The 17804-nt window shown below is 44.7% G+C and overlaps 5 protein-coding genes across 6 annotated transcripts in view; 3 read left to right on the plus strand and 2 right to left on the minus strand.

Moving 5' to 3' along the window:
* Positions 1-6689, plus strand: part of SARC_05648 (hypothetical protein) — a 7492-nt gene extending 803 nt beyond the window's left edge. The window contains exons 2-9 of the mRNA XM_014300481.1: positions 521-690; positions 908-1036; positions 1331-1443; positions 1935-2333; positions 2551-2651; positions 3131-3228; positions 3652-3932; positions 4600-6689. Of these exons, the coding sequence (XP_014155956.1) occupies positions 521-690; positions 908-1036; positions 1331-1443; positions 1935-2333; positions 2551-2651; positions 3131-3228; positions 3652-3932; positions 4600-4738 (1430 nt within the window). The 3' untranslated portion in view covers positions 4739-6689. The remainder of the gene's footprint in view (positions 1-520; positions 691-907; positions 1037-1330; positions 1444-1934; positions 2334-2550; positions 2652-3130; positions 3229-3651; positions 3933-4599) is intronic.
* Positions 4367-8588, minus strand: SARC_05649 (hypothetical protein). The gene is made up of 4 exons (XM_014300482.1): positions 8366-8588; positions 7294-7474; positions 6719-6852; positions 4367-6581 (listed from the first exon to the last, which is right to left on the minus strand). Exons 1-4 carry the CDS (start codon positions 8534-8536, stop codon positions 5850-5852), a joined length of 1218 nt encoding a protein of 405 aa, XP_014155957.1. The 5' UTR covers positions 8537-8588; the 3' UTR covers positions 4367-5849.
* Positions 8589-9051: 463 nt separating this feature from the next.
* On the plus strand, positions 9052-10774 carry SARC_05650 (hypothetical protein; the record flags this gene model as incomplete). Its single annotated transcript, XM_014300483.1, has 1 exon — positions 9052-10774. Exon 1 carries the CDS (start codon positions 9140-9142, stop codon positions 10772-10774), a length of 1635 nt encoding a protein of 544 aa, XP_014155958.1. The 5' UTR covers positions 9052-9139.
* Positions 10775-10786: 12 nt separating this feature from the next.
* Positions 10787-11745, plus strand: SARC_05651 (hypothetical protein). Its single transcript, XM_014300484.1, has one exon. The coding sequence runs from the start codon at positions 11050-11052 to the stop codon at positions 11476-11478; it is 429 nt and encodes a 142-aa protein (XP_014155959.1). The 5' UTR covers positions 10787-11049; the 3' UTR covers positions 11479-11745.
* A 49-nt stretch (positions 11746-11794) lies between these two features.
* On the minus strand, positions 11795-17537 carry SARC_05652. 2 transcript variants are annotated; one of them, XM_014300486.1, is made up of 9 exons: positions 17427-17537; positions 15774-15869; positions 15300-15466; positions 14907-14998; positions 14431-14501; positions 14074-14200; positions 13313-13453; positions 12898-13035; positions 11795-12495 (listed from the first exon to the last, which is right to left on the minus strand). In XM_014300486.1, the coding sequence occupies exons 1-9, from the start codon at positions 17444-17446 to the stop codon at positions 12328-12330; spliced, it is 1020 nt and encodes a 339-aa protein (XP_014155961.1). In that variant the 5' UTR covers positions 17447-17537; the 3' UTR covers positions 11795-12327. The 2 variants fall into 2 exon arrangements, with proteins under 2 accessions (XP_014155961.1, XP_014155960.1); XM_014300485.1 differs by lacking the exon at positions 17427-17537 and adding an exon at positions 16704-16798.
* Positions 17538-17804: the final 267 nt, after the last annotated feature.

Below are 17804 nucleotides of genomic sequence, written 5' to 3' on the forward strand. Positions count from 1 at the left end.
ATATATATATATATATATATATATATATATATATATATATATATATATATATATATATATATATATATATATATATATATATATATATATATATATGTATGTATTTGTGTATATACATATACGTTTGTCATTAACTTAGTAGAAGATTCCATGTGGGGTTTTTATCTTATTGTGTATGTACTTGGGTCAATGTAGTTAGTGCTGATCGGCAAGCAGGGTGTCTGTGCAGCAACTCGCTCTGCATTGCATCATGTTGTTGAGTTTTAGACACGAATGATCACTCTTGCGATGATATCGATTGATCTGTACAAAACTCGCACGCTTACATTTTTTGTTTATACTCTCACTTGCCGCCTAGAACACCTTGCATGTGCATCTTGTAAACCGCTCCCGTTCGTGCAAATATTATTTCTCACACTAGATTTAGTGGCCTTCTATACAAGAAACTCGCACGCCCTTATAGTACGTTTCATATAATCTCTTACGGTATTTCAACCTGCAAATGTTTTATATTGGACAGGGAGCGAGCGCCATTCCAGTCACGAAAAAGTGGCGTCACGTTTAGAGCATTTAATTGCAGAGTTCACGTCACTTATAGAAGAGTTTGATGCCGCCGAATCCAGTTATCTGCAGAAGAAGTTTCAATTAGCAGCCGATGGCGGCGAAGATGATGATATGAACATATTGGACGTATGCTTACAGTAGTGAACACAAAACGCAATCTGAACATTTTTTAATTTTTAGAGAATATATACGAGACTCGCAGCGTGTTGCTGCATTAGCCCTATTCATCGCTCACAAAATAGTAAACGTATACTGCTGGTGAAACACATTTTGCAACCGTAAATACATGACTAGTACAGAGTATGTTCACACCAATTGCTTCTTGCTTTATTCATTGTGACAGGGTGACAGCGATGCGGCAGACAAAGAATTCCAAACGTATAAGGAAGATACTGAGAGCAAAATCCTAGGAATCCGATTGGAGATCAAATCATTGGACGTGGCATTGTGGTCCAATGTTGAGGAGGCCATGGTATATTCTTTTTGCGGCTCGACTTCCAAACTGGTTCATACACAGCAAACGTCCATATCATATCTTTCTTCGCTTGCTGTCGCTTAACCATCCATATCTTGATACGCTTGCTGTCGTTTTGATCACTGCGGATTCAGCCCCTCTTAAAGGGTCATTTTTTAAGTCTGCATAGGACTGCGAGAATCCATGGCTAAGATCAACATTTTGTGCAAAATCTCGAAGTTTACATTTGGAAAGGCACATTTTATTGTGTTGCTATAAATCCCATGCACTGCGATTTTGAAATATTCTTAGAACGAAACGGAAGACGCCAAAGAGAACGTGGAGAAGCGCGAGACCATATTGGATCTCCTCAGATACGAAAAAAACCATTACTGGCGCCTGTGTGAAGCCTGCCGTGATTTCAAGTATGAATTCTCAATTCCCGTGCAATGTAAGATACTGTGAAACATAAATGATAGGTTGTATATGCTGTAGAATCGCACACAAGATATCGGTTGGAGGGATCGTCCAGTATCTCGCACTTGGTGGCTTGAGTGCACTGCTTAATCAAATCCCATTTATGCGCTGTTTATTTGCATTTCGTAGTCTAGACGCTCATTGAAATTGTACCTAGACTTCCGACTCGTTAAATTATCGGATCGTCCTCTCAGCAACGCACCAAATACGATACGCTCTGCCACCAAATACTCCCATGAAAAGTCTGTTAAAATATCAACATTGGCACAAACAATTTGTGCATCCGAGTAGGTGCTTTGCAAATATGAGTGATTTTTTTTCTCTCTCAATCAAAACTGGCCTGTACGCTATCAGCGGATGACATATACAACGCAACGAAGATGCCAGATACGTAATTTTTTATTGTTTCGACTAATTTCAACCCGGATTTCTATCGCAGGTCAAAAGTAGATGACATCGAGCTGTCTAGCATAGCCGAATTTTACGAGCGCGCCCCCGACTCCTTGCGGATATTCAGGCAAGAGACTGATGTTACGCCAGCACAGGTCATACAAGCAACCCACGCACAAGTAGCAGAAGACCTCGCACACACAAGCATGGAGGTGGCTGCAGCCAATGTGCCTGCACCGCACACCCTAGACGCACACAAACTGATGCTCAATAGGCTCGCCTGGGAACTCAGTGAGCGACTGAGCTTGGGCAAGCAGCAACGCCGATTGGAGAAGCAGATGATCAAGTTAAACGCAGAACTAGTGGACAAGCGTAAGAGAGATAGAGAAGCCGAAAGAGACCTGGTCACACTTCTGGCGGCTGCTGACCCGCTGCAAGACCTCTTCGGGTGTGTGGGTAGTGTCGATGCGAGAGAATACACTGCGGCTCGGACTTTCATTGCAGAGTCATCCAGAACATATGTCAATGCAGATTTATGTAGACTTGATGCCCAAGTGAATTGAGATCGTGCGGGGTGGTGTTTTGCTCATTTCTCTATGCAAACTCACGTCCACATTTATAAGCATAAGCGCCTCATCGTCTGTATCTTTTTTTCTCGTTTTTAGTTCGCCGGAGACCCCTAGCTGGGACGACAACACAGCCAACCTGCTGCCACCACCCCTACACGCGCTGTACTTGAACGCAATCGCTCATCAAACGACTTCAGGTGTGGCCACTCGTGTGCGCACTCGTTCTATTCGTCCCCGATGCACTAAATTTAGTGTAACTAGACCCGACCTACTCACTTCACTACTCTTTGCCTGCGCCTGCGTGTACTTATTGCAGTATGGCTTGTAGATGTTCGTCGTTTTGATTATAAATTTTGAAGATACTTTAGTAGGCTGCCACATATCACGAAGTCGGAGTATTCCGGCTATCTTCATCCCCGCGGGGATGGTAGGCCTAAGGGACCGTTATACCAACTAATCGGTCTCGTGGCAAGCACACTTGTACCCGCCTCTCCCAATGCACCTGGGCCATATTCGATCGACTACAAGTACACTATTCTCACCCCATGTCCGCTATCATGTCTAGCATTGTTATCTATCACACTATTCGCCACTGTGTCCAATGCCGAGTCTACGACATTTTGCTTAGTACCAGTAAGTATTAGACAGCTCAAATGCCAGGCATATACATTCACAGGTGATAGCCATTTCTCCGTGGTGGTAGAAGGTGATGTCAACAAAGCAAAAGTAGTGGAAGAGGCTAATGCACGAAATGCCGCAATGGGGGAGAAGGAGGTATGAACCGAATGTGACCACGCCGATGGGTGATGTGCAGATGTTTGTGTGGTCCATGCGCAGTACTGCAGAGTGTGGGTGTGAACTCATGTATGCTCAGACAGTCGTTGCAATAAGCCAAAGTTATAGCAACAGAATGATTGTCATGTCGCATACAACAGAGAGTGATGCGAGTTGGAGTTTCCCGATACCATGATATGCCACCACAGAAACAGAAAGCAGCAGTGTTTAACACAGTGTATCGCTGCCTCCAGCTCGCAATGTGCTACGCGCCGCCGTTTGATTCGGCTATTGAACCTGAGGAGTAGCTGCACACAACTTTATACTTATCCTGCTTGCTTGCTTCGGCTATTGAACCTGAGGAGTAGCTGCACACAACTAAATACACATCCTGCTTGCTTGCTTGCATACTTTATATACAAGGAGGATGCCACGCAAATGACTGAGGACCTGCCACTCGACCGCCACCCGCTGACTGTGGTGATCAAGATGGAGGATGTGCAAAGAGACGTGATCTTCAGCTTCCTGCCCCAGCTTGGTATCATGTGCGCCTGTGAGCGTACGCCCGACGGTGTCGTTGGGGTTGACATGCTATCGCAGTTCGACGCCATGGACACTGGCAAGCGATCACCCAACCCGGCCAACGATTACCAACTCGACAGAATGGGGCTGACCTCTGTGTCTGTGTGCACCATGAAGCATGGGTATGTGGTTGCTTCTACGCACCGATACGGTACCATTGTAGTATCCGCATGTGCTTGATATGTGTGAATGGCCGTATCGAATTCGATAGTCGTACTGAATCCTACCAACATTTGGTCTAAAGTGATTGTATCCGGAGTATCTCTTTGGTCTATAGTGATTGTATCCTGAGTATCTCTTTGGCCTATAGTGATTGTATCCTGAGTATCTCTTTGGTGTAAAGTGATGCATCCTGAGTATCTCTTTGGTCTAAAGTGATTGTATCCTGAGTATCTCTTTAGTCTATAGTGATTGTATCCTGAGTATCTCATTGGTCTATAGTGATTGTATCCTGAGTACCTCTTTGGTCTAGAGTGATTGTATCCGGTGTATCTACCCTTGCAATGAAGATTGGGCGCTGCTACACTGGGTGCCACACAATAGAAAGCATCAAAGCGCGCGTATCTACGCTGAACTTGAATTCGTGTAATTAGGATTGTGCGGTGTTATCTTGTGTAAGTTGCCCTGTTCTCCGAAGTGTATGAGAATGCCACAAAACGCGTGCGATCGTGAGATATGAAACGCTTTGTAGCACACACACAGTATTAAATCTTTCAGCTGATTTCATTCACAAATCTTGATGAATTTAGTTCGCCCGTTACTTGGCTGATTAATTCTCCTCTCTTCCAGATATGGCAAGCCTTACCGGTGGACTCAGTATCTCGGGGGCATCGAATACCTACCTACCAACCGCCGATACCTACTGACGCCTGACACAAGGCGACTCAGTTTTGAGAAGTTCGTCGCTCGTCTAAGATCCATGAACTAACCCGGCTAACGCAATTGTACTACAACACCGTGAAGACAACAGAATACCTCAGTTCATCGCAGTGCCAAATTACGAGCGTGTAGTCGAATGGGACTATATGCCAAATATCGAGCAATTGACAAGCAATCTTCCCGACTGTGAAGCCCTCAACCTCACATGGTGATATATATTTAGGCGCGATAGGTCGCAGGTAATGGCTCGCCGTATGCGTTCATCCACACCGACCGACTGCTGGAGGCAAAGGCTGTCGTATTATTCGAGTGTGGACTCCAGCGGAATGGCCTAGGAAGTTCTCTGCAAGTGTGGCGACATCCCATCTGATCACTCAGGATACTTCAGTACGAATCAATGAGCTACGTGCTCTGATAGTACCATGCGGCAATAATATTAACCGTTGCTATCGTATCCGCCGGTTCCTGGTCGTGATTGCTATGGTAGCTATCCGCATGCACGTTGAAGTATCACGGAATAACCCAAGGCGCAACAGTGTGCTGCGCATCCTGACAGTACCCATGCGGGCCCGAAGTGCGGCTGTGTCATATGCCCATGTTGTCTGCTACAATGAACCGCACGACTTGCGGTGTGTGCTGACTAATAACTGAGCCTTTGACTCGCTTGCTCAGAGAAGGATCCTCGACACCATCTTAGGTGCGAAAGGCAAAGGACGCGCCCAATAACACACCACCTGCAGCGTAACCCATAGGGTCGTACGGGCGAATCACGCATAGAGCAATAAAGGATCAGCGAGCTTTAGTCCTACAAGCAATGCGTGTCACTCTATGGGTGCCCCGCCTATAGCCACTTTCACATGACCTAAATAATCATTCCTCGCCCAACGTGGAGGTGCGCGTATATCGATATGCCACCTTCACCTACCTTGACCCTAAACATCACCCCTCGGCCCGAAATGGCAAGTGCGCTTAAATCAACGATGCAGTTGTAGGGTAGCCCTCGCCAGCACCACGCGCTTCTTTCCGATGCACGCGTACGGCAAGACACCATTTGTAGCGCGACCCGCATCAGTTTAGTGTATACTCGGTAAAACGGGAGGTATTCATATGTATATCGAATCGACAACGCGTGTATATGTCCTCGGTAGCATAGCTCAGCACTAGATAGGAAGCACGCGTACGTCAATGCACCACCTGTAAATCTTCGGTCCTAGATTGCCACATCGGTGCGGCTTCTCCGGGATAGTCTGCCGCCCATACTCAAGGCTGATGCGCGGGATGGTCTCTGTGAATAAGTTGACTTCTTCATCTGTGCTGAAGTAGTACACATGCAGCCACCCACCCACGGGACTTACCAGAGGCAGTGCTACATCCAGGAACGAATCCCCCATATGCGGCATGGGCATGACAATTCGATCGAAGTTTGCATGCACATTCCGGTTGGTAGGTAAATCGGGATCACTGACTTCGTCGGCACTGACTAAAGGATTGCTCTTGTGTACTGGCGGGAACACCTCACGCACATCGCCAACTAGCACCGAACAGGTTTTTTGGAGCTTGTTCTTCTTGATATTTAAATTGGCAAACTCTGCAGCCACTGTATTCATCTCCACGCCTACCACACTCGAGCAAGCGCTAAGCCTGCCGATCACACAGATGTACGGGCCAACACCACAGAACATCACACACACACGTTCCTTCGCACGCACTAGCGCTGCGACTCTCTTGCGCTCAGCCGATGACCTGGGTGAGTAGTACGTAGTCGCCACATCCAGTGTGAGTCTGATAGAGTTCTCGCTACACGTGGTGAGGGTGCGATTATCTCCAGCCACGTGTGAGTATTTCTGGATACGGAATGCACCGGAATGGCCCCCATCCTTCTTCAGCACAACCTACATAGCATTCACAAGTGGCGGGGGTGGCATGAGAAATCGCACAGGTGAACATAAGGGTTTAGAGTTTAGGGTCCAGAGTTGTGTATATCACTTGTCCTCAAATCTACATATAGCGAGACTTCAGATGAGCGTACCTTGATTCGTGGATTAGCCTTCAATACGGCATCGCCCAGGGCTGTGCGCAGTCGTGCCGGGGTTTCATCATCTACCTCAACTACAGCAATGTCACCAATTACATCAATAGCTGTTTTCAGCTGTCCACATTCATCTGTTGGAAGCAATGAACGAAAAGATATTATAAAACGAAGTAGTGCTTTCAAGCTGCGATGTCGCCTATATTTGTGATTGTCTCTGACCACTCGCGAACACAAAACGACAGCATTGATACGCCACTGCATTACTCGTAATGTTTACTCTTCAACAGAAGGAAAACAACTTATACACATTGCAATTGCAGGATCGCACATCATGATTGTTTTGTATCCATGCATCCATGAGCACTTATCATGTATTCCAATCGAATATGTACCTCCTGTGCTAAAATCCGCTGTTACATGCAACGCCACATTAGTATCTGTGGCCGACGCGTCTACTGCGCACCCGAGGAGACAAGCGTGAATCCATATATGCAACACTATTCACGTACATCTCAACATCACATCAAAGCAAAGTTTTAATCTTACACAAATTAAACAGATCCAAAGTATACCTGCAGTCAAGATTTCGGCAAGCGCCAATTCCACACTGGCTGGTGTGCCTTGTGCCTTGACGCCCTCCTGAGTGGCTTTCTTCTTCTTGTACCGCATGTCAATGTCACTGATGGCCATGACAGCTGCTTGACACTGAGTGTCTAGTTCAACGCGTAGAAGTTCAGCTTTCTCTGAATGAGTCTGCAGCGGAATAGTGTAATGTTTCATAGTGCTCAGGTTTACTACCCAGAATAAAACCAGAGCACCAAATCATACGTCTGTACCTCCTTGCTTGCCGTGACTACCACAAAGACATACACTTCAATAACTGATGAGAGACAAATAGCACACAAACACCAATGTAGAATCTACCAGCATTGCGCATCTCCGTGTAGTTCGTAAGTAAAAGAATTGAGTACTTCAATGGTAGATCTCGGGCGACTTCACACACAAGCTCGCCCACATAGCTGGAGTTAGATGTGATGGTACACGGTCACCGATACGCTGTGTCAGTGAATTCTAGGCATACCACGTACAGACACTCACAACTTCGCTCTACGATGTGGTGAGGGCGCCGCACTTTCAGGACTACATCCTGTACGAGCACAACACCACATGACATTTGAATGAGCGCAGAGATCACGCTTCTGTGCGCCCGGGAAAATGCATGATGAAGAGCATGCTGTGCTCATAACCAGCCCCTTTCTCACACAAACTCAGGGCGAGCGGTGAAAAGGACGAGCCGTCATCACCAGTTTTTCTACCTGGTCCATATCTACGATTACTGTGGACGTGTGCATGCAATCATCGCTCTGCGTCCAGGACGTCGTAGATGAAGACCCACGCACTATTGTGTGATTCCTAGACATGCTGTACACAAAGACACAAGCTCTCTTTACGCACACCGCTACTACTCAGAATAAAGGCACATGCGCGGTGTTCACGAACGCCTCCTCAGTCCACACAATTCCACAAAAGACATAATCTGTGTGGATTATCCCTAGACATATTGCGCACAGATACTCTCTATATTCAGGCTACATACTACGTAGAACTAAAGGAACAGTGCTACTTAAAAATGAATAGACATACGCTGTGTTCGTGAGCACCCCCCAGTCCATACATGTCCAGATTGAGAGGGAGCCATAATGATCCCTCCTCGCCAGCTTTGACGGCGTAGTCCTTATCGAGATATTGTTTGTCCAGGAGCACCTTACGCACTGGTTCAGCCTCACTCTTGCGTATTTCCACAGCCCACACCATAGTTAAACACGCACTGTCGTTAGTTGGTCCAGTAGACGGGACCCAATAAACGCGAACTGATAGCTGTACATGTATAAAATATTTAATATATTGCGATATAGATATACAGTATAAACCAAGGTGCGTTGGCACATATTGAACAGATGCATCCGATAAACGTTAAACCCGTGTAAATCCCGAGAAAAATACGTACAGGTTTTTAAGACGGACTGACAGAGTACCCAAGTCTGGACTGTCTGACTGTCACAGTGTTACTCCGTCACTGAGTCCCATTATTTATTTACACATAGTAGGCTATATAAACTTAGAGGCCTATAGCGGTTAGCTCACAGGATATATGCCGCCAAAACTCGTTGGAAAGCCTTATTGGGCAGTTTGATTGCACTCGTCAGTCGTGACTCGTGAGTCGTAAAAGTGTCCACAGGAAAGGGTAATTAAATAACATATTTTTCAAAGTGAAATAGGAACAGGATCACAGCTGTGACTGTAGTACGATATATCTATTCATAAGTGTTGAATAGTAGTATACATTGTACATACTTCAACAAAGCGTGAAAACCAATTCTGAGATAGACTATCAAGGCATATATTGGTGCATTTACCATGCTAAACGACAGTGCACGGTTAGTTTTCACGGAAGACACCATCAAATGTCCCATCTGCCTGAGTGTGCCAACAGCACCAGTGCAGATTGGATGCTGTCCCGCTGTGTTTTGCAAAATACACATCCTCACTTGGTTAAAGACACACCAAACATGCCCCAGTTGTCGGCGAGAGCGTCAAGAAGCAACGATAGTAGAAAAGTCTGAGTGCACACTACGCGTGGCTAATATGTCCGCTAAATGTGTGAAGTGTGGATTAGCAGGCACCATGAAGGAACTAACGGATACTCATTCGGAAGCTGTGTGTATGGCCGCGGTGCGCTCAACGACCCCGATGCGATTGCTGTGTAAATACAAGCTACTCAATGTAGGAGATGTGGTTGATGTGTTCTTTTCGTACGGAGAATGGAGCTATTATGTGGAAAGGTTGAACGAGACAGTAATTAAACACATTCCCAGCAACTATTTGGAGGCATGCACAGTTCCATTAGAACGTGAGCTCACTCTGCGCGAAATGAATGAGTGCGTCGCTTCTTGTCCTGAGATCGATCCACTGTTAAAAACTTGGTTTGAGGACCGTGTAGGCTGGGTGGACAAGCTGCATAAGCTAGTGGCTCATAAAGACTTTCCTAGTCGCAGGCTGGTTGTGGACGGTAAAGAGCTGGATGTCGTGGAAATTATCAAGATGAACATGTTTGTGTTTAAGACCGATTCACAGGTATTACAGACATGCTTCAGCGCTGCGGCGGGCTGTCTTGACGACGGTGGGTTAAGAGCAAGTTTAACATGCTGTATGAGTATGTACATATCGATCAGGGATGCCATGCGTAAGTTTCCCAACCGATCAGCCCTGCAGAAGGGAGCGCTGATGTTGTTGCAAAAGATGAGCGATAGGATACTTACCACCGGGCCTCACTATCTGACTGAGTGCGATGTGCTGGTAACTGTGGTAGATGCAATGCAGCGTTTCCCATATATTCGTGAAATCCAGCTACACTCGTGCTATATAATGATCAATGCCGTTATGGGCAGGTCAGTGTCTGCAACCATACTGATAGACGACATGGAAATCCAAGAACATATCCAAACCCTATTAGAGCGGTCATCCTTATGGCCTGATGTACTGTTAGGGGTATGCACTTTGGTGTCAGACCTGTGCGAGTTGCGCAAAGAGTTTGTTGATGCAATGCATATTGCGCTCAACCCGTTCCACATTTTGAGAGCATCCAAGCAATTCAGATCTCCAAGGGAATATCTGGCAGGGATTCATGCGTTCCTGGTGCTAAGCAACACCAGTGAGGAGTTGGAAGACTGGGCTGGTGATGAGACTCCCGATACTTCAGTAATCACTGCGGCTGCACTCTATCCCGACTATGCCGATTTGCAAATTGTGGCATTTGAAGCGATCAAAGCGCTGTGCAATTTCAATTCGGAAGGACTCGCAGGTTTCTCGAAGGAGGCCTTGTTGGCCCATATCAAAAGACTTGAGGTACATCACCAGGACAATGACCAACTTATGGACCTGGTAGATGACGTCCGAGACCTTGCAAGGGAAGCGCCGGCCTCACGCAAAAGAAAAATCACGAAGGTGGGCAGTGAAAGTGAATGCACCACCAGCCATAAGCACGCTAAGTGAATCCGAAGATATAGATCATGTGCGATTGGGTGGAATGACATGTCAGCGGACATGCTGAATGAATCAGGGTGCCCAAATATGTGGGCTAAGGCGTCACGCCGAATCAGGTGGCTGCTTTAACATATGAGTACCTAAGAAATTGAGACACCTATGCTGAACACATCTGATATATGACCACAATGTATCATGCCGGAGAACCTGAAAACGGCATTGCATCTTGTACGAGACGCTTTCTAGTTGATGGCGTAAAGATTTGAATGTGAGTGTCTAAGACCATGACCACACGTGTGCTAGAGACATCTGTGGAACGGCCTACAGCTAGTGCCAGGGTTGTGCAAGATAATAAGACGAGTTCACGCCGGGTTGGCTTGATGAAGGCCGTGATCAACCCGTTCCAGTGTTTGGAAACGATCAAGCGTTTTAGATCGCCAGAAGAATTACGGGCAGAACTGAGTGCATTCGTATCACTACATAGTAGCAAAAGCAATCAAGAGCTGAGAGAATGGGCCGAGGATAACAAGCCTGATATCTTCATAATACTTGTTGTATCGATCAATTCTCTGGACGTTGAAGTGGAGTTGGTAGCTTGTGAAGCGATCAAAGCACTGTTCTCTTTCGACCCCGAGGAATCGACAAGCTTCACAGAGGAGGATTTAGAGTCACAATCAATACAATCATTAAATTGCACAGAACCAGGGCATTGATCAAGATTCTGACAGCACCGGCTGCGATTGATAACGGCTGAAATTCACGCCAGGTTGGCCCCTTGTACTCCTGATTAGTTGAGAAATTCTCCCAAGGCGCATTACTCTTTGTTGCAAGTAATTGCGAAACAGGTGCACCTTCGCCCACTGACTCCCTACGCCATTGCGATCCTTGTTCTGAGACTAACATTATAAGTCCTCGGTATTGATTAGTACTGAATTATATTCAGTCATAAAAGGACCCTGGATCTCTCAATAAAATGCGGGTCGATTTCACAGATGAATTTCAACATGCATTTGTCCAGGTATAGATAGGAAAAGGTATTGACCATACAGTCTGTCTATCGGCTTTAATTTATTGTAATGTGCTGCAAAAGTACAATAGAAAATACCATCGTGATGGCAATGGCCCACAGGCCATACATTGAACATTTGCAGCCAAATCTAGATTGACTAGCTATGAAATAGATAGATCATTCCTATGTAGAATATATCGGAATTTCCATCGATACCAGAATTGGCGAACGTATACATGGAGTTTTCTCTCGGCCAATCAAGCGCAAATATCAGAGACGATCCTGTGCCACCTCGCTCACGAGATTGGCACTATACTACACATTTCGACCACAGCCTCGAAAACTTGTCTAGTTGAGCGCTTTAGCGACGATAATCTTGCGCAATTTGTATACCGCACGACAACTCGCACGGTGAAATCCATGCTGTTGCCACAGGCCGACGAGAGCAGCTGAGGCAGTTCTACCAGAATGCTATGGATAGCTGCACAACACATACATGATGGTTTTTGGTGCGTCTTAAAATAAAAACCACTGGTCTGGCAGTTGAGCTCTCTCAGGCAATGGCGTCTATCCGCTCATCATCATTCAATAAGAGCTGCTGTGTATCCATTTGGTTGTCTCGTGAATCCCCTGCGGAATTGTAGTGCCGAGGGCTTATACTCCGCACCTCCACAGCGCGAGAGTCGGAGTCACCAGGTAACATCTCCAGCGTCTGGACGGCCTGCATGTACGAAATGGAGTTAAGCTAGAGGCAAGATCATGAAGATGTTGAAAAAATCAAACCTAAGTATGGGCATTGCAGCAGCTTGAAATTAAGATGAACCTTGGGGACTTTGATAGTATCAGAAGGCTGCACTATTGGTAATTCTAAATATTTCTTCCGTAATCTAACCTGAGGTACTGACGCTCACATTGGACATTGGAATTCGGTACCGTGCAACAAAGACGACCACTTTGACGAAAAAAAATTTGCAGTCAATGAACAACATACGACTATACAATTCATTGACAAATTCTTTGAATTGCATTATACGGTGAGACTAGCGTCGGAAAGGGATAGGTCAGGATGAGCATGTTGACAGAGCAATATAAAACCACTGCTGGAAAGGAATAAAGGACATACATTGCCACCAGAAGAGCGCTTGGGATATGAAGGTGCGAACGGCCAAAGCCAACTCCAACTCAGTGCGCCTCCACAGGCATCTTCTATTCCATCTCGGCAGGTACGCTTGGCTCCAAATCGATTGTTCATCCGATCAATCTATAGATACAATGTAGATTCGCGATAAGGACAATACAGACGACTCGCTCGACTATATTCGCTCAAGTATATGCAAGAAATACTGGAAATATACACCCGCGCCGTGTTTATTCGTATATCGATGCATCGAAAGGACTGCAAAAGTGGCTAGCAGCTTATATGCTTTCGTGTACATGTTTGCAAAAGAGCTTCGGGTGACCGCTGGTATATACGCATATCTACATCTTCCGGACACGCACTCGAAATTGTTCATTGAAGAATTGAACTTCAAACTTACCGTGGATGTATTGGATCCCAGCGACGTCAGAACATCGATCATCATGCCACAGGTGAACAGACCAAACAGAAGTCCCTCGAAACAAACGCCCCCCAGATACCCAAGATCAGACGCCTGCCCGCATTCATCCCGAAAGCCCGACTGTGTCCGTGCCAATGTACAAGATGTTGGTTTAAGATGCGAGTTCATACACACGCCACTGCACACAATACATTTGGAAACTGAATTGAGTCTGTGTGCGCGCAAATGGTTAAACTATGCCTGAATTTTAGGGTAAGTCCGTAATTAAAATATACGGTGTCGTAGGTACAATTCGCAATGATAGCTAGTAATCTTCAACACATGGTTGCATAGCACTAAAAGGGATCAGGAAAGCGTTTATCAATTTCATGGCAGGCTTGCATCTCCCTATCAACACACGAAGCCAAGCGATTAATGACGGATCATCGAGCGTGAAACTAGCAGGAAGACTATACAATTGTAGCTACAAGGGAGAAACAGTCACACATCAGCATGAGAAATTACTAGGAATATCAAAGCACACAAGGATGCGATGATATACAAGATTTCAAGACAACGGACTGCTCAAACCCGTCACAAACCGCGTGTCTCGAATATGAGATTGAAAAAATTCAAATATTGAACCACGACCTGAATTCAAGCAGTTCACAAATAGCATAAAAACACAAGCAAGCAGATTATCGTACACAAGCTTGATAATGACTCAGACAGGCAGGCGATGATAAATGTCTATCACATACGTCTTTGCAATCGAAGAATCGTAGTAAGATCAACCCGATGGAAGCCATCGATATCAGGAAAATATAAAGCAGAAACAGCAAGAAGTGCTTCATGTTTCGTCGGCCGATGCAATTGTTCATCCACGGACTGTCCTATCGAGAAGACATCAAGAGTGTAATATTCACAAGATCAGATTTGCAAATTGTTTCGATATAAAAAATTCAGATTATCGGTTCGACACAGGCTTGAAAAAAAAATCATAATCATTGAGTCGCACTTGAAATATATGCTTCCGAATTTTGTCTTGTAGGCATATTGATATATATCAGAACAAAAAGTCTACGCTGAGCTTATGAATACAACAGAAACTAACATACCAGTGATGATCCATCTTCTCAATGCATCTATTGCAGGTGCTGCAATGGTGGGCTTGGTGCGGTTTCATCAGCTGACAGGCAAAGTGCGACGAGTATGTGAGTGTCTCAACGAATATCTCTTATCCAATCGGTTAAATAGAATAAACCAATGAAGAGACTGACGAAACATAGAAACTGCCGCTAACTTAAATATCACTTGAATCGTATAGACAAGAAGCTCATAGACAAATAGCGTCAACATCGCGCTGCCAGCATCGGCCGCAGTTCAGCATTTGATAATCCAGATGAGGACTCGAATTAAGGGCTTGAATGGTGCAAACCAACTCACTACGCATGCAGTACTTCCGACTAGAAAACTTAGAATGGCACGCCAATGGAATTGTAGGCGTGCTCAATCGCAAAGTGGGCGTTCATTGATTGACGAACGCGTCGTGCTACGGCTCTTATAGCCTGTCGGAAATAGTTATCAATCATACCCGACATTTTGTACATAATGAATTCCTGTTTCCAAATTCGTCAAGTTCGAATTCGGGGCCGTCTGACGCTGCTGTGAACTTCTTTATCGAGCCTATATATATATATATATATATATATATATATATTAAATTGTGACTCAAATTAGTGCCGATTGTGATGTTCACCTGGCCACAGTATCATTGATTGGAAGACCTCGCTTGTTGTGAATATAGAGGTTCTTGTACTTGTATATGAACAAGAAGCGTTTGCGTTCATGCGTGCACCTTTTTTTTTCTGCCGCGGGCTACTGCTCATGCCCAAACTAAACACACCGCCAACGTCGCGAATGAAAAATTCACTTGCCTGTTTAGATAGCGAAATATAAAGAACCGCGCACACTGAGTGGCACGTACCTGGGTCAGAAAGCATGCACATTATGTGCGAGAATCCAGCTAAGCAGGCCAGGCACAGGTACGGCAGCAGTACACATAGCATCAACAAGGTGGACTCGCTATACATCGGTATAATGACTCGCGTGCATACGACTACCACGGCGAACCATATGAACACGTGCGTTAAACTGCATGTGTGTCAATCTTAGATTAGTAGGATGGAGAGCCTAATTGTTTTGCCGCACACGTCACAGTGATTCAGTCGCCAAGTGGTAATGCGACGAAAGGAATGAAGTCTAACGCGCATTAACGAAGTGCGTGCCAAGGAACCGGCATATATTCATCCTCAATCTTCGCCCTGTTTCAAGGCTGAATATATACGATGGTCAATGATGTTGGTGTAGTGTTGTGCCTGCAATTATATCCCTCTCCAATGCCGTCATTTTGGCTGCAAATATGGCACATGTAGTGTGCATGATGTTAAAAAACACTTACAGCGCTGTGAAGATGCCGCAGCAGTCCCTTATGAACCATCCATCGCGCCGGAAATCACTGTACATGTCGCGTAATCTCATCGGGCTACAGTTGCATCTGCGCAAGTACAAAAGAAATCGCAAGCTTATCGTGCCATTACATATTTACGAAAACATATATGCGAGCTTTTGTTTGTACTATATAGTGAGCAACAGCACTTTCAAAATAGAGACGAGTAGAATATGCTAACGGTACACAGAGCACTGGCATTACAGATGCACTCATAAAATCAATCACTTACTATTTTAGCATCGTGTACGACTTCTTTGCAGTTCAAATGTTATTCGTTTGTAATCATTAGACATAGCAGTAGTAGACGCGCAAAAGATATTAACAAACATCAACCAGGAGTAGAAGGTGTATAGTGCTAAAGGTGTGTCGTTGCCCCCCACCAGGCACTCTTATGTGTTCAGTATTATAATATGCTGAGAAGCGCTCTTCAGGTATCCAAGTATGCTAAGTAAGTTATGTGAAAGAATAGTAGGATCTGGACACGCTACCACTGTGTATCACTCATATGTATGGCCCTACCCACTGGCACGCACGAAACGTTTTGTACCTCCATATTCGGTCATTGCACATAAAACATACATGACATCTCAGTCAGTGCACTGCGGCTGTGTCAGTGCATACCCCTTACTTAGAATATCCCTGTCAGTATATACTGGGTTTACGGGAATATCTTGATAAGGAGTTTACAGTAATGTCCTTGGAAGAGAGTAAGGGAATATCCTAAGTAAGAGTATACGAGAATATCCTGAGAAACAAACATGTACTGACACAACTGCAATGCACAGTGTATATGATACAACATTGAGCTTTCGAAAGAATCTTAATATTATATCACATACCCTGTGTATTGCAGCTGTGTCTTAATATTATATCACATACCCTATGCATTGCAGCTGTGTCAATGCACATTTTTAACTCGGGATTATTCCACAAGCTCTCAGGTTGCACCATATATATATTCGCTTGCATCCACTAGCTCAAGGTATGAATAAGTAAATCGTATATATTATTTACTCCAGATTATTCCGTAACTCCCTATGTTTGTCATATACAAATTTACTTGCATAAACTTTCTGTGTTACAATTTGTAATATATACATTTTTTTTCTATTCACCTCTGCACTGTCGCGAGGAGCATACCACTATCGTTCTCAGACCGGAAATCCACTATTTAGAGTAATGATACGTGTTACTAGTGTATTTGTACTTGCATATGTAAGTACTATACCACGACGCATATGTTACGGTCGTTTCCAGTTTTGAAACTGTATCAAGTGCGAGAAATACGAAATATACTTAGGTATTTGTACCTGCTTGCGACTACTTTACCTAAACATATATTACAGTCGTTTTCAAATTATGAGCCCTACCAAATTGAAGGGATGCTGAGCGATACTACAGTGATCAAACTTGCATGTCTTACGCAAAGAACATACCAAGAAAAATGCAACACAGCCGTTTTCGGTATGTAACCTCTACCACCTGAGAGGAATCCTAACCGATACTAGAGCATTTGTATATACACATGTTAACTCCCACAACGCAGATATTGCATGAAAACATACGGCTCATGGCTCTTCTGTATACACCCACGATACACACCTTATCATCATAGTCACCATCTAATTTCTGTCCACAGACAACTATTCGTCTATATGCACGCATACACATTCAATTCAATTCAATTCAGGGGAGTGTATTGCTCGAAGCAAATACACACAATTTGTCGCACAGCGCACAGTCGCAGCGTATGGCCGACGGCAGTGCTCTGCAATTTCCTTCAATAAAATGGTGTAACTAATTTCCCCGCCAAATACACTTGGGTCTATATATAGATAGCGTCGGCTGCCGGTCTAGAATTGACACCAATAAATACATATAATATTCACATCAATTTTTTTTTAAACTAATAATAAAACATGTCTCCGACACGGGGACTGAAAGCGTTAACTTTGTAGAAAAAAATTCACATGATTTTGA

Source organism: Sphaeroforma arctica, assembly GCF_001186125.1.
Source record: "Sphaeroforma arctica JP610 unplaced genomic scaffold supercont1.368, whole genome shotgun sequence".
NCBI lineage: Eukaryota > Ichthyosporea > Ichthyophonida > Sphaeroforma > Sphaeroforma arctica.